At 38.2% G+C, this 24,421-nt stretch overlaps 1 protein-coding gene across 1 annotated transcript in view; it reads left to right on the forward strand.

Moving 5' to 3' along the window:
• The first annotated feature begins 223 nt into the window (after window positions 1–223).
• Window positions 224–24,421, forward strand: part of DKK2 (dickkopf WNT signaling pathway inhibitor 2) — a 130,696-nt gene continuing 106,498 nt past the window's right edge. Inside the window, exon 1 of the mRNA XM_027543888.1 lies at window positions 224–1,149. Coding sequence (XP_027399689.1) covers window positions 928–1,149 — 222 coding nt within the window. The 5' untranslated portion in view covers window positions 224–927. The remainder of the gene's footprint in view (window positions 1,150–24,421) is intronic.

Below are 24,421 nucleotides of genomic sequence, written 5' to 3' on the forward strand. Positions count from 1 at the left end.
GGAAGGGTAGTGGGAGGGGGCGAGGAGAAGCCTAAGGGGAAGCCTCAGAAGGAAAAGCCGCAAGAAAAAGAGAAAGGGGGCGGGCGGGGACGTGGGGGTGATAGAAACGGTTTTAGTCTTTGTCACTCTTAAACTGGGGGCGGAGGGAACACCCCCCCAACCACCCCGCTGTGAGAAGCTATAAAAAGCAAAGGGGGCGGCGGTGAGAGAGCAGACGCAGCGAGGGAGACCGCGCGGAGCGCAGGGCAGCTCCCGGGGCAACGCAGCATCCCTGGCAGCGCTTGGCTGCGGGCTGGTTGAACACCGCTTCGGGCGACTTTGCATGCGCGTGGGAAACCTTAGCTGGCCTCTGATCTCCAGGGTCCGGTCTGGGGGCGGTTCCTGATCTCCCATATTAGTGCCCGCTAACTTTGAAAAGGAGGACTTGAGTCCCGCAGAGGTTGAGACCTAAGAGGTAGAGAAGGAAGAGAGGAGAGAAAACGCAACTGAGGCCGAAGGAGAACGAACTCATGTGGACCTCCTGAGCAGTTAAGAGGAGGACTGGACCTCTGAGAGCCGAGGCAGAACCTCGGAGGAGGTGTGGGCAAGGAGCAACGGAAGCGGTGCGGTCCGTGGGGCTGGGTCTGCTTGCACCTCGGGTCACGCCTCCTTGGCGAGAAGGCGCCTCGCCTTTGATTGCTTCCAGTTACTGCAGAACTTCCTGCCCTGGCGGAGAAGCGGGTCTTGCTTGGGTCGCGCTTACTCCGGGTCTGAGGCTTGAGACTGAGTTCACACGGTGCTGGGCCCCCAAAGCCAAGTGGGGTTGGGGGAACAGAGTCTGCGAGTCCCGGCGCCCCGAGTGCAGGGCCCCGTGTTGGGGTCCTCCTTCCCATTTGTATCCGCATCCTTGCGGGCTTTGCGCCTCCCCGGGGGACCCCTCGCCGGGAGATGGCCGCATTGATGCGGGGCAAGGACTCCTCCCGCTGCCTGCTCCTACTGGCCGCGGTGCTGATGGTGGAGAGCTCACAGTTCGGCAGCTCACGGGCCAAACTCAACTCCATCAAGTCCTCTCTGGGCGGGGAGACGCCTGCCCAGGCCGCCAATCGATCTGCGGGCACTTACCAAGGACTGGCTTTCGGCGGCAGTAAGAAGGGCAAAAACCTGGGGCAGGTAGGAAAATACCCCCAATACACTCTTCAACCAGAAGAGGTAGGGACCGGGGCTCTTGGGCACTTCATTTGACTTAGCCCACACGGAGTGCGCCCCCAGGTGTGGCGCACAGGATAGCTGGGGAGGGGTTCCCAGATGCACGATTGCACTGGTGGGAATGGCTGTGTGGGTGTGAGTGCTGGAGGATATGGAGCGGGCGGGATGGATAGGGGATAGGGTACTTTGTCATTTCTGTTTTGGGATATGGGCATGTACGGAGCCCTAGTGAGTACCGATGGGGAAAATGGGCAGGACGGTCCTTCTCCGCATTTAACACAGCGGATGTCGAGGATGCTGTTACTAGCTAACACACAGCAACTATTGGGTGTCAGGTATTGTTCTACGAGTTTTCCATATATTTAATCTTCACCACCCTATGAGCTTGGCGCTGTTATTATGCCTTCCCTGCAAATGAGGAAACTTAGGCAAGGAGTAGAAGCTATTTGCCCAAGGCACACACTTAGTGTAGGTGGCAGAGCGGGATTCCAATTCGGACAGTCTGAGTCCAGTTTCTGGGCTCTTATCCCATGCACTTTACAATCCGAAGGGAAAATTTACCGTTTTTCAGGTTCTCCTTCCTTCTCAGTTCCGTGAAGTTAGGTCACATACAGAAAACCTCAGTACACGTGCATTTCTCACGTCTGGATATAAATCATCCAAGAGGAAACAAAATAATGAGCTGACAGAGGTAGTATCAGGTGCGGAGGACCAGGGTACCTGGGACATAGCCAGGAGAACTCCCGAGGTATGTTTTCCAGTGAAAACTTTGCCGAGCATCTTTGTCTCTCTGTCACACAGGCAGACAGGGAGATTGACAGTCATGCAAGTAGTTACACAAACAGACACAGAGAGAAGAGCTCGCATGCTCCACGCGGCACCCGCTGTGGCCAGCACACAGCAGCCAGGAAAGGGGGCCCTGTGGGCACTGGGAACCACTACAGCTCCCCCTTCCGCTCCTTTTGTGGGAAGCCAAGACTGAGAGCCAGTTTGCCCAGCAGCACCGGCACCTCACACAGCCCAACTGTCAACTCATAAAGGCAGCTCATTGCCCCACAGATCGTGGGTTTCCTCGTTTTACGAGAGGAGCCTGCTGCAGCTGCTGTGCGCGCTCTCAGCAGCGTCTTCCACTGCCCATGCCCGCAGCGCAGGCGTCAGGGTGAAGATTGACAGCCAAGCCCGGTCTTGGAGGGACCACAGGGAAGAGTCTGCTCTGCTTGGCCCCCTACTGCCCTCTCACGGGGAGAGTTTTGCTAGTTCTACAGTTCCAGAATGCTTCCTGGGTTCTGAAATGTCAAACATTTCAGCTCTCCTCTGAAAGGAAAACAAAGTCTGCAAACACAGGATTCTTTTTAATGACTCAGGGGAAATAAGAAACTATACATCTGCATACACACCACAGGCATACATGTCCTGTGCATATTCTCACACATGTGCACACACCTCCATCCACACTTACAAGACCATTCTCATTGCTCTTTTTTCCTCGTTAGGAAATGCTCTGCCGTTTTCAATAGGAACTGACAACATTCTCTTAGAAACCCATCACACAATGGGTCAAAGCTTACAGAGAAAGGGTGCATTCAGTCCAAATCATCTGACTTTCCCCCCTAATGTTACTGACTTCAAATTCCACCTTATCAGTTGTTGAAAAGAGCCGTGTTGAGTTCAGCCAAGAACAGAGGGATGGACCCAGTAATCTTTGAGGTTCCTTTTGATTCTAATCTATGTACATTCTGTGAATTTCTGTAAAGAAGTTTAAAAGCTTCTGACACCATGGGCCCCAACACCTAATGTTGCTCAGTCAAATTATCAGTTATATCAGTACTACCACTAGCCATAGGGTTATATGGGCTAGACTGTGGGATCCATCTAAAAACCTGGCTTATCACTTATGTGTTGATATCAATCCATACACAAATATGTTTGCTTATTTTTCTATCTCTCCAAATTTCTGCTCCTTAAAGAGGATTTGAGTTATGTTGCATGTCTTCAAATTGAAGATTTCTTTTATACATCAGTTGAAGTTCCTTTTTTTTTTTTTTTTGAGTTGAATATCTTTTATGCTCTCCGTATCTTAGTGGTTCAATGGAATATATTTCATTATATTCACTTAATTGTAATACAGGATCCTTAAAAATTGACATCGGATTTGTGAGAAAATTGTAACGTATTAGAGACAGTGGGAACATGGAATGAAACACTGAGTTGAATCACAGGAAGACAGCTGGAAAATAAAATTATTATCTTTTGTATATTCTGGCTTTGCACTTGTTTATCGGGTGGTCTAAAATGTGTACTGCTGTGAAGGAACAAATAGAAAAAAAAACTTTTTCTTATAGAGGTAGAGGAATTCTTTGAATACTTATGGATCTCTTTATCTTCTTACTTCCACTTCTTACGTGGTTACCAAAAATTTTAGCACTCTTATTTTCAACAGTGGAATGGAAATTAGAAAGATTGTTCCAAACGGAAGAGGCCACATCCTTTTATGGAGAAAAACTACAAATAAAATTCAGTTGAGCTGAATTTTTATCCATCACAAAATAATTGATTGAGAAAATTTGTAAGTAAAATGCCAACTGTCAAAACTAATTATATAGTGTCATTTTGAGGCCTAATATGTCTGTCTCCCATCCTCAGTCTTTGATTGATGATGTTCTGTCAGTCACTGACTTAGTCCGACTAAGAGTCGTGTTCGACTCTTTGCGACCCTGTGGACTGTAGCCCGCCAGGTTCCTCTGTCCGTGGGATTTTCCAGGCAAGAATACTGGTGTGTGTTGCCATGCCCTCCTCCAGGGAGTCTTCCCAACCTAGGGATTGAATCCAGGTCTCCCGCACTGCAGGTGGATTCTTTACTGTCTGAGCCACCAGGGAAGCCCCGAACAGTAAAGATACAGGGACCAGAGACTGTAAGATAAAACCTCAAGTATGAGTGTCAGAAACTTAGTCTTTAGTCTTCTTTTCCTTAAGTGAAAGTTGAATGATTGTCTACTTTTCCTGATTTATTTTCATAATGGAGAATAAAAATAAAAATGTTATTGCTATTGCAGAAGAAATTGTTGAAGAAATTTAATAATTCATTAATCTACAAACGTGAAAATGAGGCTAAATGGGCTCCAAGGTTTTCTTGATTCACCGTAGTCTGATGTCATATAAAGAAAATATTCTTATTTATAGGAATTCTACTTGTCCTGTCAGCAAGGTGGATTATTTGTAAATCACTTCTGGAAAAGTTGTCTTTGAATTTCAGGAAAGATTTAGAGGGTGCCCAGAGAAAATCCACTGTTCTCCAGGGATGTTAAAATTCTCATCCTTAGGTTTGTTTTCAAAGACATAGTTATGAGTTTTGATTCAAACTGCCATAGAAAGTTGAATGTCTTACTCTTCATTCAGGTGATGGAAACAGAAGTAGCAAAAATTATTTTGGTGAATTATTCACATTGTTTTAATTTGACTTTCCACTTGCATCTATTATTACTGATGGGTTTTAAAAGGTAGTATGCGTTTGTATATGTATATTGGATAAATTAGATCGTAGGACTGTAACTAGCTTATATATGAATAATTTATACATCTCAATTTATGAAGAGACTTGCAAACTTTCTAAATCAAAAGCATTATTAGACAAAATTTCAATATCATGTGAACAAATATATTCTGTTAAGTACACTATTGCTCAACATCACCTCAGGTGTATGAGGTATCGATTTTTGCAGGCCACCTTAAAGGCAGATTTTTTTTTCAAAAAGCAATTTATAAAATCAGTTTACCCTTGAAATGAACAGTGATTTTTTTTATATGTGAATGAGAAATCTTTTGAATGTGTTTGTAATTGCTTCTTTTAGCCTTTACTCCTTGTTTTGTTTTTTGAGACCAGCAGATTTAATTTGAACACAACGCTGTATGAATTTGAAGTATTTGTAAAACTTATGATTAGAACTGTGAAAAATAATTATATTTTAAAGGTAGAAAAGCTTCTTGGTGTATGTCTCTAAAAAGAAGGTGAAATTGGTTTCATATAAATTCAGATTCCATTATTTTCTAATATAATTTGGACATTTGAGGGACAGGGGTTTGATGAAATTATGTTGTAAGAAAAGAACGCTTGAAATACACTAAAACGGAAGCTTGAGGAAGTTGGTAAGAGAACACTAATATTTTTTTTTTTTGAATTTTCTTTAATAAAAATGCCATATCTATTTGCATGCACTCATGAAAATGCTCATTGAAAAAAACTATATATCCTATTTTCTGGAGGTGATCGCTTAACTTTCTAAAATTAGCCATGACCTTTTTCTGAAAATCCCAGCCCAACTTTCCCCTCTTAGAGGTTAAATATTTGCTATCTCCTCTGTACTTCAGTTGACACTAAACGTAATCAGGAAAGCAAGTCATCTCTAAAATTAATTCTTTCCAAACAAACAAACAAAAATATTTGAAATACACTACACTACTTCTTTTCTTTATCGACAGTAGAGAGTTGATGGTTGACACCAGTGAAGGTTACCTAGTGAATAGCAAGAAAAGTATTTTAATGATAATCTAAGTGGGGACATCCATCATTTTATTTCTGTGTTAGAGAAGAGAAAGCAAAGGACAAGGTTACTTAAACTCACTCCAGCTGTGACTCTGACCTTACCATAGTCTTCTTGAGTACTCCTCTCTGATACAAACTCATTCCCAGGATGTTTCAAATCGTATAATTTTTAAAGTAGAGAAAGCAATGTAATAGAAGGGTACCTAGGAGACTATCGTGCTTTCTTCTTCTTTTCCCTGCACAGTTATATTAAGTGTACAGTAAACTGACCTGTTAAATTACAGAGGCCTTTATAATAGTCAGTATATTTAGTATTTTAGACTCAGTCTCTTCTGGCTGTTCATTCTTTGGTATTGATGTAGCATTGAAAAGAGTTACAATCTTATTTTTGTGATTTCCTCGGGGCCCTTTTAAGTCATTTTGCTTCATTATACCTCTAGTCACTTGTATTCATCTATAAAAAGGTGATAAAGCTACTCCTAGTTAATTATTTAACCATTGAAAACATTTGTGCAATATTTATATTCCTCTTAGAGTCATTTTTTTAAAAATCTGAAGCAACCTCCCCAAAACAAAATTAATAATAATAGATAGATTTTTGTGTCATGTAACATTGCTTTAAGATTACATAGAAATATGTTAATATGGAATGTAAAACAAAACTTTAGTATTACTGTTTAAGGAAAGCAGAAGTTAATTGTTTTTCTTCCTCTGTTCCCGCTTTACTTTCCAGGAATTAGAGAACGATATATTTTTCTCTAATAGTTGTTGTTGTTGTTTTCCAGAATAAATATAAACCATTCTCCCACACACAGAGGTCAACTGATATAAAATACGGGTGATTGTTTTTTTTTGATAGGAACATCTGTCCACAGGAGGAAAGTCAACATCCAAATATTTTAAATAGTGGCTTCCCAATGAGTCTCTCTTGTTAACAGTTTTGGGTTACTGCCCACTTCTTTGGGTTCAAAACAAGAAAGGAAGACCATGAGTAACACCAACGTCTAATCAGAGTCCTTAGGGACAGTTCATCCTGTAAATCCTTGTCTTTGTAATGGTAAATTAAATCAGAAACCATTGAGGCAGAAGAGATTTCAATATCAGATATAAACTGACGTATTTTAACTCAGTTTATGCAGCACTAAAAACAGAATTAGTATTTTAACTTTTATCCACAACCAGTGAACCTGATTAGGATACTACGTTTGTGGGATTTTAATAGTAGCTTAGATTTATCTATGTGCTTCAATGTAGGAATAAAATCAGCAAAACAGAAAAGTAGTAAATATTTTAATAAGTTACTTATCTCTCTTCCACAATCAGATAAAAGGGACAAATGTGCATCAGATATCTTTTGAAATATATTGCAGGGTCTAATTTAATTGGTTGATTCTACTTAAGTATTATAATTTTGGTACATAAAATAGCTTAAATTTAAATATTTCATTATCATACAACGTTTTAGCTATCCCACCCTGTCTAAAGCAAGCAAATAAATAAAAGCAGTGAATGAATATGAACATTAATTAGAAAAACAAAGCATTACAATTAGGGAGAGAGACTTTTTTAAGTGTTAGATTTATCCAAATATCTCGTAAAAATTTTAGCTCTCCATGTTATGCTTTATCATGTAGAATAAGAATGTTCTTCCCAGGACTGGAAGACAAGAGTGGCTTTCCGATATCATTTTCTTAAATTGGCATGCAAGTTGGTATAGCACACATTAAATTATAGTAAGAGGTTCCATTTGTTACTTATTTACTCTGCCAGGCATTGCTTCAAAAACTTCATTTGAATTAATTTTTTTCATTCTCTCAGTAGCCCTTTGAAGCGAGTAAGTCCTAATATTGCCCTTCTTTTTATAAATGATAAAGCAATAATTCTCCTGGGACACAGAGGGGTTTTGCCATTTGTACCAGTCACACAGCAGTAGGTGCAGAAAGCCACAACATGGACCTAAGTGATGTAGTGTTAGAGCCTGAATAGTTACCTACCAGGCTGCGCTGCCACAGTGTCCAGCCAAATAAGACATGGGTACGCTATCTATACAATACAGAGTTAAGAGGAGACATGGACCTTTATTTTATTCTTCCCTATTCTATTTTCGACTCACACAGGTATGACTCTAGGTTCATTAAAAACCATAGCAAAACCCAAACCCAAACCATCAAGCAGTTGATGCCAACTGCTACTCTGAGTAGCCAGAGTATGAGAATAGTTTATGGACTCAAAAGCAGGCACATAGTAGTGTCATCTCTGCCTTTACTTGCCTCCCTGCCAGAGAAAATTCACTAACACACGCACGCACACACACACACACACCCTCTTTCTTTCTCCTACTCTTCTCCATTAAATTATTGCATTGCCGTGAGTAGAAAGGAACGCTATTGCATAAATCCTATTTTGCTCTCCATAACCACCACACAGTACCCACCCCCCTGCCTCTAAGTGACACCGTGTGCCCACTGACATCAGCAATGTGGGGGCATTCCCAGCGGCCTCTCTGGAGTGACTTTTCATTGGTCTGGCTGGCATCCATCACACTCTGATCAGAGAGGGAGAAGCCATTTAGAACTTGCTATCGGTTTTGTTTTTCCTTTACTTTTGACCTCCTCCTAACTGCCTTTCAGATAATCGGTTGATTTGTAGCAGCACTAGAGTTTCGTAACAGAACTCCTAGGGGAGTTTTTCTCAATTGCATCTGGCTAGCTTAATGGCTTTGGAAAAGCCACTTAATCTCTGGTCCTTTTTTAAAAAAATCTGTAAAATAGGATAATAATAACAATAGCAACCATAATAGTAATAACACTCAACTTACTGGGCAACAGGGAGGAAGAGGAAAGTGCACTCAGTCATTTAACTGATGTTATTATTTCTATTACCATTACAGAAATATGTAAGGTCAAGTGCTCCTGTAAAAAATAGAAAGTGGCTACTTAATTTTCCCCACCAAGATGGGCAGGAGTAACTAAATGAATGCATATGATATCCATGAAGGAAACAAATGAACTCAATTACACCAATGCCAAGAATTGTCAATCAGAAGAAAACAAGACAAAAAAACATACATATACACACATACATATGCTGTCATGTTTCTTGTACTGCATGTTAGCATTAAAAGTGATAATAGGTCAGTGTTGTAAAAAAAAAAAAGCAAAATAGTACGTAATTGAATAATTGGTGAAATTACACAGAAGCAAGAGTGTACCAGACATTAAAAATACAACCATGATAGGAGGGGGTCCTAACAAGAATGGCAATATTAGTTATTTAAGCATAGGAACCAAAACAGTTGAAAAACATATTAGAGTCAGCTGCCAACAGCATTAATTTGATATTCTCTAAAGTAAGACAACCTGTGTAGAGGCAAACTTCTTGACACTTTATGCAGAGTGCTTGGACCCCGAAGAGCTTGCTAAGAATTTGGAAGACTTAAAACCCTCTTTGAGTGTCAGCCTGTCATGTACGAGGCGGACTCATAGATTCAGAGCTCATTATTCCCATTCCATCCCCTTGTTTGTTTTGAGTTCTTTTTTTTAAGATTCAGGTAATCTGGAAATATTTTGATAATGTTAAATTGAGAGTGAAAGTCAACTCACTGGAGTATGTAATATACTTCTTTCAATGTATTAGATATAAACTGCCAGTAAGAGTTTCTATCTGGTAATGAGCTAAAAACCTTCATTCAGATGGGGAAACCGTCATTTAAAATCAATCAACTGAGATGACAGCTCAGAGTCAAACAACAGTGTTCACTTGCTCATTCTAATTTCATCTCAGCCTTTTGAAATTTGGCTCAACGAGCATTGTCTTAATTTGTCACTTGAAATCCAAAGTCTGTTTTCTAGTCCCCATCCTGTATACTCTGTAGCCTGTTATCTATCTCTTATACCTAATACATTCCCCTACTTCTGTAATATTACAAATTTTTCTTTTCCGCTCTGGTTCATTCCTCTTTATGGTTTTCGCTGATTCCTCCACAGCGTTGTGCTATAAATGTGGGCATTCCTTCACATTCTCTCCCCAGTTCTCTTTTCTTTCTGTTCCATCTTCTTTTCTTTCCTTGTGTGTGGGTGTGCTGTGCTTAGTCACTCAGTTGTGTCCGACTCTTCGAGACCCTTTGGACTGCAGCCTGCCAAGCTCCTCTGTCCATGGAATTTTTTTCAGGCAAGAATACTGAGTGGATTGCCATTTCCTTCTCTAGGGGATCTTCCAGACTCAGGGATCGAACCCGGGTCTCTTATGTCTCCTGCATTGCAGGCAGATTCTATACTATCTGAGCCATCAGGGAAACCCATTATTTCCTTATTTGAAATCGTTTGTCACTTATGGAGGTATGTTTGTTTAAACTACTGAGCCTCCTTGCCTGCTCAACTGTTTTGGAAGTCCTTCCAGAAACAAACAAATCTCCATATCGAAATGTAACCTTTTATGGTTAACATCAAATTGTCAGGAATCAGGCAACCAGGTCTTTTTGATTTCTAAATGTTATAAAAAAGCCTGCTAGAAAGTTCCCAGGGTCAGACTAATGCAGGTCACAAGAATCTAGTCTGATTACCCTAACTTCTTATGCTCTGGTCTGTTTCGTCACTCGCTGCTGATCAATGAAAGCTGTGTACATTCCTATCAATGCTTTTGTTTTTTGACCTTTGTGTATTTGAATCCTTGGGATTTAAATGGCCTCCAATTTTTTTCCCTCTATGATGAACTTGTTACATTAATATCTGATGAGAAGATGCAAGTATCTATTATTTATGCTTATTAAATGTTACATATTATAATATGCACACAAATATTTTAAGCAATATGTAATGTTCGTTTTTATAGCTTGAACTATTCACTAAAGAGTCATTTTTTGCTACTTCCAATCTTATAAATGACTATTAATTTTTAGAGTGAGAAACCTCGACATTTATACATTTACTCAACATTTACCTGATACACTCTTAAAAGTGCTTGATATTTAATAACTGAATAAGAAGATTCTTAAAGTGTGCTTAATCACTATTAATCAAGATGGAGAGTGTTATAGAAAGAACAAAGAAAAACTTTTATCACCTGCAGGTTTCAAGAACTTGTATAACAGACTAAGGTGGGCATGCTTAGAGCTGGGATATACATTAGAAATCACCAAGTTTAACTCAGCTTATTTTACATATGAGGGAAGCAATTTGGGAGACTGTTGTGATCTGCTCTAATACTACAAATAATACTTTGCCTGTGACAAAGAAACTTCTGCTGAAACTTGTATCTTCTGACTTCTAGCAAGGGCCTTTCAAATAATAACAAAGCTCTGCAGACGAATTAATTTCAGTTGATTAAAAAAACTAATGGGAGATAAATTATATATAGAACCCCCTTTCAGCTCTCAATTTGTGTGTGTCAAAATGTATTAGCAAAGAATACAATACCATGATGACAACTGTGTCAGTAGGATTTAAAGAAAATTAATGAAATGACAGGGCTTTGGCTATATTATCCTTGCCTGCTCTTTTAGTCATGATACTTTAATAATGCATTTAGCAGGAAGCCTGGCTGAAGAGAGTCTCTACCAAAGAAAAACATTTTCCTTTGTAATCCAGAACATGCACACACGCATGCACACAACCCTGATAGAAGTTTCAACAATAAATACTTTTAAGATGCAGTTGTTCAGTCGCTCAGTCGTGTCTGACTCTTTGTGACCCCATGGACTGCAGCAGGCCAGGCAAAAAAAAAAAAAAATTCTTTAGTCCTTTCCTTCTATTCTGCGCTGTGCTACTCTCTTGCTCTGTTCTCTTTGCTCTTTATCTTTGAATACTAGTCATCACTATAGAATAGACTGACCAAAACCTGTTGTTTGAAAAACCACTGACCCGTCTGCTATTGCCCTTGCTTTGCAGCAAACTCAGGGCATGATGGTCGGAGATCAGTAGTACTTGAGGAGTCAGCCCCAGTGAGGGAAGGTAGACAGCAGAGGCAAGCAGGTTTTCATGGTATGACGCATCCGTCATCTCAGACTGCTCCCACCTTCCCTTCTCAGCTGCCTATCAGCCTCTGGTCTCGATGTAGGGGAGCTCTTCACCTGGGATGGACCGAATCTCTGCCTCTCTATTTCAGGAGTAAGTGACTTAAAACAATGCTGTGTTTGGTACTTGGATGTTTCAGACATCTTAATGTTAGTCTGTTATCCCACATTAGTATCGTTCTTTCTGGGTGTGTGCCCAGAATGTGTATCATCATACTTTATTTCTAAGAGTATACAGTTGAGGATACAGTTTCTACATAGGATAGCAGGGGAACGTGACACAGCCTGGACTATAGATTGAGAAGACCTGGTTAGCTAGCCTATTGTCTAACACACTGGACATGAAGAAATCATCTGACACCTTCAAGCTTTAGTTTTCTCATCAGAAAAGTAGGGCCTGTAATGATGGTGTTTTATCTTATCTGTTTGCAAAATATAAAGCATTGCTTATTTACATTATATCTTTAGAGGCTGTTTTAATGAAAAAACTAAAGACCTTTCCACTCTGAATTTATGAACGATAAATCTGAATTAGTGTTAAACCAAGAATAAGTTATTCTAGGTGATTATGATTCTGGAATTATAAGTTCAGTTTCTGTTTTGATAGACTGCCTCTTTTTTTTTTTTTTTAAAGAAAGAAAGACCGAGTGTGGAAGGTGTTTCTTCGCTTTTGTTTTCTTTCTTTGCCTTTTTGTCTTGATTCTCTTGGGTTTCTTGGGAAAAAATAAGTGCCAGTAGTAATACCTCCACATTTCTGATTAGAACTTGGTGATGTTATTATGATAATTATTACTTTTATTCCTGCAGGCTACAGACAGCCTGCTATTAGAATATCCTGCCTATGACTTCAAGAAGAGCCCTCTGCGTTTTTATTCTATCATGTATAAGATATGTTACTGTTTATATATTTTTAAAATGTCTTGGAAAGGCATAATAAAGGTCTCTATAATAGAAGTAAGTGTATTTTAAAGTTCTGGAACTAAACTTGAGCATCATATTTTGGGCATATATGTTACGCATATAACATATATATGTTATAGGGTTCACAAAGCATAAATTTCAGGGAAACAGCCAATTGTAAAGTCAAGTTGTATGGCTGTGAGATCACATTAATTGTGACAGACAAAATAGATTTTTGCCACAAACCCTTCAAACAGGAAAGTGGGTATTTTTCAAAGCTGGTGAAAACATACTGTTGTGTTGCTAAGTTGGCATTTCCTAGTGAACAGTGTAGCAGCTCTGATCTTTCATGTTACATGTGCAGGGATCTCACCCAAACATTTGTTCAGGCTATAAACAGTGCAGGCTTCCTGCTTGCCGTTCCTGCTCCTTAGTAATTATCCTCTAATTTAGAGGATTCTTCTTCTTCTTCAATAATGATTGCTTTTGTTGTTTTCTTGTCATCCAAGCCCTCATGGCCTTGATTCGGACCGTTATCATTTCCCAGGGGAACATTACAATATTGTGGTAGTTTTTTGCTTCTTCAAACCATCCTCCGCACTATTTCAGAAGTGAGCTTTCTAAAGTAAAAACTCTGATAAAGCTGTTCTAGAAATGTTCACTTCTAGGGCATGAAGTCTACACTTCTCAGCTTGGCACACAACAACGTCAGTTACCTTATACCTCATACTTTGGCCCTGAGACCACACAGCTGATGAGTGGCAGAGCTAGGGTTTAAAGCCAAGCAGTTTTACTTGAGTCTACTTAGTTGTGCTATGCCGCAGCCTCATATAAATTGGATGCCAGAGAATCCAGCTAAAGACTTTTTATTGGTATGTTTGAGAATTCAGATGTGATTAAATTCTTCTGGTAAGCCAGTCAGCTTGCTAATTGCTTACTTCTTAGAGGTATTAGATGCTACGATCACAGTCAACAAACATTTATTAGACACATATGTTCTACGGGGTCCTTGGTATAAGTAGCCATAAAAACAAATACAGTGTATTTGAGGAAGCCGGTTGGAATTTTAAGGTTGAATGAGACTCCCATATATTGTCCAGTTCAAGCCTCTATTTTCAGTACGGTATGAGAGCTGAACAGTTTGATGAGTTTTCCTTTTTATGCAGATTTTTAAGAGGAACACTTGTATCTCTTAGTTATCTGGTTACCCAGACTTTAATTATGTTAAGAACAGGAACCTTCTGTGTGCTGCTGTAAGTGAAACTTGAATAAAATGAAGCTGGATATTGATCTCTATGTAAAAACACTTCCTCACTAACAGAAAAGGTATCTACTTATTTTAGCCATTTTTCACAGAATATACTCTGGTTCCTTTGACAGACAGTCAGGTTGTCCTTGAAGAGTTATACTGTATTCATCAACCTGTTAAGAAAAGGTCTGACATGCTGGACATTATGGTGATCATGTTAAGAGGTGGTGCCTGCCTGCCTTTTCTGTTCCAAATATTTTGGAAGGAATTAAATTTTTATTATTTTTTCCTGTGTGTCAGTGCCTCACTGCTCCTGGAGGAAGTCGGATCTTAATTTTATCATGTACGAAAGCACTTTGAAAACATAAATGGGAAGAGGCAGTTGTTTAGTAGCTCAGACTCTTTTGCAACCCCATGGGCTGTAGCCCGCCAGGCTCCTCCGTCTATGGGATTTCCCAGGCAAGAATACTGGAGTGACTTGCCATTTCCTCCTCCAGGGATCTTCCTGGCCCAGAAAAAGGCAGGCTCACAAGGAATTAGAAGCATGGTAGGAAACAGCAAAATTGTACTAGTGGAAGGGTAAGAGTCTGGTGACCTCAGAACGAATGGTAGAAGGGTTGTGTTAATTAAAGTGGGCAAGTTCCTAAAACAGGGGTGGAGGAACAGGTGGACTGAAATGTATTAAAGAAAGAGTGTGGTAAAGTGCAAGTTTAAAATGATGTCACACGTTTTTCTAAACGAGCACGCTTAAGCATTTATTTTCCAAATTGGTCACTGCAGAAAACTCATTCCTTTGATATTGTCATTTAGACCTTTCTTTTGAAATCAACTTCAGAAATAGTTGACATGTTTATCGAAGGCCATAACTTTATGACCATAAACAAGGTTATATATGCTGATTAACATACTGTATTCGAAATCCTTGATTACCGAGTGCCTTTGTGTTCTTTCCATAAACAAAATATCCCACGGAAGGTGAGGACATCGAAGAAATGTGGTACACTGGGTGAAACCAATTCCCAAAAGCTCCAAAAGGCATTCGGAGTCACAGAATCAGTATTGTAGCTATAACTGTAAACAGTTCAATGTTGATTGCTTTAAGGTGGTATACCCTCAGTTTGGCTGATAGCCTTAAACAAATCTGTCATGTCACCTTGTAATCAAGTCCACTCTAGGAGAAAGAACCTGGCTGGAATTTATGTAATATGGTTGCCATTTCTCAGGGAAGCAGGAACTTCAGGAAGCAATTAATGAGTGCAAGCCACTAGTGTGTTCCCCACCCAAAACCCACTCTTTCTGTGAAAGAGGAAGCAAGAGCAAATCACACCAGCGCATTTCCCTAGAGTCCAGTCTGATGACACCCGTTACTTCATGTACCACTTTTTAGTTAAAATATATGCACTGAGGTCAGGGGGAAAAAAAAGAAAAGATGGTCTGTCAAAAGTTATTTTTTTTAATGCAAACGCATTCTATTAAAGTTTCATAGAAAAGACTAAACAGCTTAACTCAGTAAAAATGTTTTTTCAATTGTTCAAAATTAATCCAATGCTTCCAAAATGCTCTTTGGAAATCCTTGTAAGTTTCCTTGCCTATGTGCTCTCCTGCTATCTTCCCAACACTCTTTAGAAGGAAATTGGTTTTTAACAAGAAAAACCTTCTGGAAGTTGCATTTCCAATGGGGCCCTGGCCACACCAGCTACAACACACGGTGACTAAACCATTGTCTATTTTGGTTCTCATTGTTAAAAGCACAAGTGACCAACACTCAGGTCTTGTGCCACAGCCACCCCAGTGACTGACTACAAATTGGACTGGAATGAGTGCTGTGAATTTTCTTGTTAAAAAAATACAAGCTTTCAACACAAAAGAACAGCTATATTTGATAGCCTATCAGTTAAAAAGTTAAGACAGACCAAAATACAGTTCTGGTTCTTAGTGGACAGCAATAAAAAAATGTAGCCCAACCTCACGAGTAATTCTGTTTTATAAAAAAAGTCCATTTCTGGGAGAGTCAGAGACTAGCTAGAGAAAACGCTCTAATTGTGGAAGTAAGATAGTCCTAATTTTAAAGAACTCTTTAAAATATCTCAGGGAATCAAGGTAGAGTGGCCAGAGCCTTGGACAAATTATTGATTTCAAATCCCTGATAGCAGATTAAAGAATGGCACGTTCAATGAAGAGCTAGTATCAATCATCATAATAAGATTTAATATGAGGAACTGAAGGAGTGATATTCTGAAGCTAAGATGCATGGAAAGGAGAGGAAGACCATAAATGATAGCTACTTGTGTCTTAAACACAAAATTAAGCAGGATAAACAGGCTGACCTCCAAACTTTAGTCATTGCCTGCCCCATGGATAATGTAGCCTGATATTAACCATGTTGTGACTGTACCTCTCCAGCACATTTCTACCAATATCCTACAAACAGCATCAGTGTGGTTGGTACTGTGGTTGGATATCTAAGCAATACACAAGTCCTTGCTTCTAGAAGATAATACAACCAGCATTTGTTGAGAACCTACTTTATGTCAAGAAATTTCTGTTAATTTCACTATATTAATAACATTAGTTCATCGTCTCAATACCCTATAGCACCTGTCATGTGCAGAGCCCTCAGTAAATACTTGAGGGAGGCAGTCAGGCAGGAAGGAAAATGCTAAAAAAGTGACCATATGCATTGTAAGCGAGCTCAGTGTTTGGTATCTGTGGTCCCATGATGGATCAGCTTCAAACTCAGAGTTATTTGAGTATAGTTTTAATACAGAAAAGTTTTGTCTTGATGAATGCAATGGAAAGAACACACATTTTTTTTTGTAAAAGTGAATGAGACTTTTCCATATTGGGTTTTATTTATTTTTTCAGGAATTTAACAACTTTATAGAACTGTGCATATAAGCTCTGGAAACTATTATGAACTTTGTTTTCTCATCTCTGAAGAAGAAATCACAGTTGCTACAAGCTTCAAGCTGAGTAGAGTATATATATATCCATTAAAAGAAATACAAACCTTTTAAATATATAATAATTACTAATGGTCACTTAAAGATAACAACAGATTGCTAGGTAAGAACCTAAAGATAGGCTATGGGAAATTCAGATCCCAAACTGCAAATAGTTTATACTATTCTAGATGTCAGTTTTAGTGGGGAAGAAAAAACAATTAACACTAATTGTTCAATTGCTCTGGGTTGTCCGCCATGTTTTCTCTGACCATAATTTCATTACAGGTTAGTCAGTCAAGGTAGGGGCCAGATGGCTCTTTACAGCTTAAGGGAACTAGGCAAGAGAGAGAATTCCTTGCTGGTCTGATTGTTGCAAACCCGGTGACAAGAACACAGAGTATTTTTGGAATTTGCACATGCTTAACACCTGGAATATTCTGAGAGTTATAGTCATACTTCATCAGTCACCAGAATGAAAAGCCAAATGCCGATCTGAAGGAGAACTTCTGAGGCAGTTCTTCTGGAGCTCACTGTATACTCTACTTGTCATCTCTCAGACATAAGCCTTTAATCCCCTCTTCCTAAAATTGTTTATTTTAAAATCTGAGAAAGGCTAAGGATGTCACAGCCGAGTAGTGAGCTTTCCCTTTAAAGAATCCCATCCTTCAAGCCCATCTTTAGCAAAGAAACTGGCATTTCATGTGCTGAGCAGATGATGTCCTGAGGCCCCGGCCAGCCCGCCTGTGCAGCTGCGCCTATCTGGCACACAGGTGTCCTAATTTGGACCTTCTTGAAATTCTGACACCACGTTTTCCTCCACTGGGAAGTATGACTTGGCTATGCTGTTTTCCAGTGACAACAGATATACCGGGCTAACAATAACAGCCCCAAGTAAGGTGATAACATAGCCCTCTAACTCACACTTAGCTGGGACCCAGGGTACAGGGTTTGTTCTAGGAGTCTGGGCCAGGTTTTTGGTTTTGATTTCCTCTTTTATATTGTGTTTTGTCATTCATGTTCCCTCCTCTCACCTCTTAGGATTTGGGGGGCGTCTCAGAAGGGTGGGAAAGTTTCTTAGAGAAGGAAAATACTGCTGCAATACATAAACAAAGCTAAAAATTGTACATACATAGGATGGTAGTCTTCCAATCATTAGTATATATAGAGCAACCATATTCCAATGTTAAATAGTTGTCAAGGGTTTAAAAATAAGCAAAACTAGACAATTTCTTTAAATACTTTTCATAGTATTTTACAAAAACAACTGTGAAAGTAAAAGGAGATTTTTAAAAATGCAGGCAACAAGGAAGAAATGTAGTTGTTCTTTTCTACATAATCTTTTACATAATCATTTCAGTCTCACCGAAAATATTTCTTAGTGCAGAACCCAGATGTTCTAGTTTTTTTTTTTTTTTAAAGACAGCAATATTTAAGAACTTTCTTATTCCTTTCCATCTTAGTAACAGCTGCTTCTAACATCCACTTATAATGAATATGTCCAAGTAGGAAAAACATAAGTGGGAATAATGAGGGAAGTAGATGGTAACATAATTTAGTGCCATAGATTGTATTCCTGCCCTGACTCTGATTCTTTCTCACAAAAGATAATTCTGAAAAATGATGTCTTCTTTACCAAAAGCTATTCATCTTTACTCAAATATGTCCTACAAATCTGATTGGCTTTGCCTTTAGATAAGTAGACATAATTACTCAGCTCAGCTCAAGAAAGAAAAGTTTATTACTCAGAAGTGATTTTAGCCCACTGTTTTAAGATAATTCAGCTATTGCCTTTGATCTAAAAGGAATGATATAATATGGAAGAGATATCCTAATTTTCAAAAAGTGATGGTTTATTCCATAGAATGATGAGTTTGATACTGATTGTGGCCTACATTACAAAGCAGATTATAAAATTAAGTACTTATGGAAATAGATTTACCAAAGGAAAGACACAGGTTTACTTAGATTAAATCATGACAAACTAACTATAATTTCTTGAACATGGAAACCAGTCTGCTGACACTATGATGCCATTTATAGCCATTTCCTTTGAGAGTTAATGATCTTTTGTCTTTAAATACCACTGTATGCCAGTGACTCTCATATTGTATTTCTTAGCAATACCCCTGTCTTGAACTTCAGAATAATAAATGTCCACCTAACATTTCCACTAATACGTATTTCACACTGACCATGTCAAAATCATCTTTTCCCTTTTCCAAAGCTGTAGCACCCATGGATTCCCTCAACCCGTTTGATGGTAAATCTGTTTTTCTAATTGCTCAAACAAAAAGGCTTGGATTCATCTGTAACTTCTTTTTTTCCCATGCATTCATGTTCAGTCCCTCAGGAAAGCCCCTTAGCTCTATCTTAAAAACATATCCATAGATCAAAACAGGCATTTCTGCTTGTGAATTAACAGTAGTTCATAGAAAATTGACTTAGCAATTGAACTTAGGACAAGCTCAACCCTGAATATTCATTGGAAGGACCAATGCTGAAGTGGAAACTCCAATACTTTGGCCAACTGATGTGAAGAGCTGACTCACGGGAAAAGACCCTGATGCTGGGAAAGATTGAAGGCAAAAGAAGGGGCGGCAGAGAATAAGATGGTTAGATAGAATCACCGACTCAATGGGCATGAATTTGAGCAAACTGTGGGAGATAGTAGACAGGGAAGTCTGGTTGCTGCAGCCCAGGGGGTTGCAAGGAGTTGGACAGGACTTAGCAACTGAAGAACAACACCACCACATAGGGCAAAGCAGAACTTCCCAAGAAAATACCTTCATACAAACATGAGAAACATATTTATTATATAGTCTAGGAAGTGTTATATCTGTATACATTTAGAGTATTAAAAAATCTGGTATCCTAAAAACCAATTCAGTCATCAAGTCTGCATTGCCAGGGCAGGAAAAATTACTCAAGTAGCATTTACTGACCATAGCATATAAAAACAAAAACATTTTGAAAATCCTGTTGTTATACTGGATTCCTCAGTCATTTTTTAAGTGACCAGACAGCACCAAAACCCATGTCTTAGTTTGTTTTCTTGACACTTCTCTTTGGCTTTTTGGGGTCTTCTTCTTTTGGGTTTTTCTCTATGTTATATACATAGCTAGCAGACAAGGAGAATGGTTTCTTAGATTGGCCACTAGATTCTCTAATAGTCTTATAGGGACTTCCCTTGTGGCTCAGATGGTATTGAGATGTGACTTAGTTCTCCAAACTCAGACTTTTAAATAACTTTTGCTCTTTTTTGATTCTTTGAAAGAGCAGGCCTAATTTATTGTTTAGAAGTAGGGGAAATGATATCATAAAGAAGTGTTATGATGTTATTATGCCATTTATCCTGGTCTCAGTTTTTATCATAATTATTCAATTTATCTTTTTTAGTGTTTTCTTATATTGGAGAAGGAAATGGCAACCCACTTCAGTATGCTTGCCTGGAGAATCTCATGGACAAAGGAGCCTAGCAGGCTACAGTCCATGGGGTTGCAAAGAGTTGGATACGACTTAGCAACTAAACCAGCACCACATTACCAATAAATGATTGATCTGTCATAGACACATGAGGAAAATTGTATTTCATTTTAACTACAAAAAATATTTTATTTTGCCAAATTTTTGGGTTATTCTGTAATCCCATTTATAGGACTTAGTATTTATGTCTTGGGATATGAAAAATATAAGACTGTATTAGTTGATCTAGTGATATTGACAAATTAACCAATGAAATAGATTAGAGAGTCAAGGTAAAGATTGAGACATGGATCATTAAGAGACAGAGGAACTATTTAAAAACTGATCCTGGAAAATTGAGTATCTATATGGAAAAATCTGTTATTGTAACATTACCATACTAAATACTAAGATCAACTCTAAATGAATTAGTATTTTCATGCAAAAAGAATAAAATGAAAAACATTTAGAAGAAAATATAATAAATATTTTTTGAATCATGAAAAGGAGAAGGATTTTAAAAAGCAAGGCACCAACCAGAAAATAGATGATAAATTTGACTATGTTAAAAGTAAGAATGCTGGCCTACCCAATGATACCATAAAGGAAAAGTATATCACTAACTGGGATAGTACATGGAACTGGATAATAACTGGAAGCAGCACATGTAGCCAACCCAAATCTTGTATGACAAAGGATTAGTGTCTAGAATATTCAGCAAATTCCTGTGAGTTAACAAGAAATTAAAACCAGGGTAAACATTCCATAAAAATGAAAAAAAAAAAAAAAAAACCGATGAATAGGCACTTAAGAGTAATAAAATGGCCAAAGAAAATTTGAATAAAGTATCAATATTAATTAATAATAAAGAGAATGCAAATTAAGATACTGACTTTCCTTTTAACATACGCTGGATGATGAAAAATTAAAAACTTGATAATACCAAGTGTGTAAGAGAATCTCTGGAATTTCAGTATATTGTTCATGAGTGTGTAATCACTATATGCACATAAGCCCCTGGCTACGTGCTTGTGTGCTAAGTCACTTCAGTTTTGTCCCACTCTTTGTGACTCTGTGGATTGCTACCAGTCTCCTCTGTCCGTGGAATTCCCCAGGCAAGAATACTGGAGTGGGTTGACATTTCCTTCTCCAGGGGATCTTCCCGACCCAGGGATCGAATCACAAACCTTTGGCAGGCAGCTTCTTTACCACTAGTGCCACCTATAATCCCTTGACAATGCCTTGTAATTATAAATGTTCCTATAATCTCTCATCTAGTAGTTCTACTCCTAAGACTCCTGAGGGTATAACCCAGAGAAATGTTTATTTATGTGCACCAAAAGATATGTATAAAAAGGGCTATAGCATCATGGTGTGTAGTATAAAAAAACAGGAAACAACCAAGCTTATAGACAAAAGAATGTATATGTAAATTATGGTATATTAATGCTGTGGAGTGTTATGGAACAGTGAAGATACATAAATGAACTATAGCTAGACCCGAGCACAAATGAAGCTTTGAAATATAATGGTTAGTGACAGGAAATAATATATAAATAATATGGAAGACAGTGTTAATTTTGGAGAGTCAGGAGGGTTGAAATATAGGAGATATACTAAATTGAGATGAATTATTGATATTGTTCTAGTTCTTGGGTTAGATGGTGTGTTCATAGTTACACTTTACAATATACACATATTTAAATATATCTTGCATGTACCAAATATGCTTTAATATATTTTAAACATAAAAAATTAAAAGGTAATACCAAAGACAGATCTGAGAACCCGTATATAACTTGGGGATGATCCACTAAGGTGAGATTGGCAGATGAGAGTTGAGAGAGAGGTAAATATCTCTGAGCATACCCTTTAAGAAGTATTATCATTTTAAAAGTGATGTTTGGAAGTCATATGTTGACACTATGGTAAACAGATTAGGGAGAGTTGAATAAAAGTAGGACTCAGACCTTAGAGAATGTAGTTAAAGCCTTTATGAGTTTCCTATCCAACCAGTGATGAGCCTCTTTGCCCCTCACATATCCCACCTTTTGGCATATTCCCCTGATCTATGAGCCTAGATATCCCTCTGCTTACTCACCTTACTCTGCTTACTTAGGGTATTTTCTCCCTAACCTCTTTTCTAATCCTTAGAAGAGGATTCATGGCTTCAGTAAGCAACCCTTTCTACAAAACATGTCTCTATCCTATTTCTGCAACTTCTTAGGCGATTTGATAGAGATGAAATTACTTATTAGAGATGAAGAGAATATTAATGCTAAGGCCTCAGTGCTGCAGCTAATATGAATCCTGGATGGACTTAATCGCATGTAGAAAAACCTTTTGCTGAACTCTTCTATTGGGAATTTTATTAAATCTATTTGCTTCGTGGGTTCCTTGCTTGTAAAGTAGGTGATAATTCTTAAGCTGTAGTAAAGCAGATTGAAATATCTTTAAAACCTGTGTTTAAACTTTCCCTTCAGCAAGATTGCTTGTATGGGATAGGAGATATTTCAGCAGTTTAGCTTTGGATGCATTTTGCCTGTTGCATTTGGTGAATGTGATTAAAGTGATTTTTATTACATGAACGGTAGGTTATATCTGGTTAGCTACTTCCTGTTCTAAAGAGAATAGAGGTGGATACTAATTCTTTTCTTTAAGAGTAAAAATTACTTTCTCTAATTTATTAGCATGAAAATATTGCCTTACCTAAGTGGTTCTTAATGTTTGGTGCACAGACTCTTGGGTATATCCAGGACTTAAGATGTTATTTAATAAGTTATCAAAAACACAGTGCAAAAAAATGGTGAGTAAACTTGCTGGTGTCTTAGCATGAATCAATATAATGGCACCAAATTGTGCCAATAGCCATTGTGTTCTTCACCAACATACTCATAATAAAGTTATACTTACATACATGCACACAAGCATATGTATTTTACCTTAAGAATGTCCTTGAAGAAGCAGTAAAATTTAATTGTGCATATCTTCAAACATTCTGTGTGATGAAATAGAAAATATGCATAAAGCCCTTCTGTTGCATCTCATTATACAACTGCAGTACTTGAGTTGCAAGTTGAACTTGCTGCTGTTTTTCAGTGACAGCAGTTTTTTTTTTTTTTTTTTTAAATCTGAAAGAATTATTGAAAAACAAGCTGTAGTTATTCAGACTTAGCAAGTATTTAGCAAGTGTTTTCTCAGAAATGGACAAAATGAACCTGTTAATTCAAGGAAAACAGCTCATGATATTTGCTGCCATGATAAGATATGATTTTTCAAGGTCTGTTTAAGTCTGTGAACCAACATTTCCTAAAAGATCAATGGATGATGTTGCAAAGGACAGCAAAGGATTTTAATGTAATACAGTATGAATGTTTCATTAATATGGCCTTGGGTTCTATATTGTAACTAACCTTTAAGAAACTACCATCTGTTGAGTTTTGGTATAGTAATCAAAGAAGAATATTCATAATTATATGAAAAAGCTATTAAGATACTCCTCCCCTTTTGAACTACATATCTAAGTGAAGCCAGATTTTCTTTATCTGCTTCAACCAAAACAACATATCACAAGAGATTAAATGCAGAAGCAGATAAGAGAATCCAGCTGTCTTTTGCTAACTCAGACTTTAAAGAGATTTTGAAAAATGTAGAACAATTCCATGCTTCTCACTACAGTTTTCTCCTGTTTTAGAGAATATAGTTATTTTTCATAAGAAATAATGGGGTTATGTTATTCTTTTGAAATGAACTATTAAATATTGTGCCTTAAAAAGCTTTAATGTCTGATGTGGTCATTATTGATAGCTGTCACAAACATAAAGAAAAGCTTTTGGGAGCCCTCAATAGTTTCTAAGATTCTAATAGGGTTCTTAGACTCAAAAGTTTGAGGATAATTCTCTTTTGCAAACTCTTAGTCTTTCTATTTCAGTGGTTTGGAGCAAAGTAAATAGGAAACTTTCAGGAATTTTAGTACTTAACAGGAGAACTAGAAAGGCAACTTGATCCATTCTCTTTAGTTTTAGGTTCTGAGACTTGTCACCTCTTACTAAAATTGAACCCAACATTTATTCTCTTAACCACAAATTTTTGAGAACCTTTTATATGACAAGTATTGTCCTAGAACTGGG

This window comes from Bos indicus x Bos taurus, chromosome 6, assembly GCF_003369695.1.
Source record: "Bos indicus x Bos taurus breed Angus x Brahman F1 hybrid chromosome 6, Bos_hybrid_MaternalHap_v2.0, whole genome shotgun sequence".
NCBI lineage: Eukaryota > Metazoa > Chordata > Mammalia > Artiodactyla > Bovidae > Bos > Bos indicus x Bos taurus.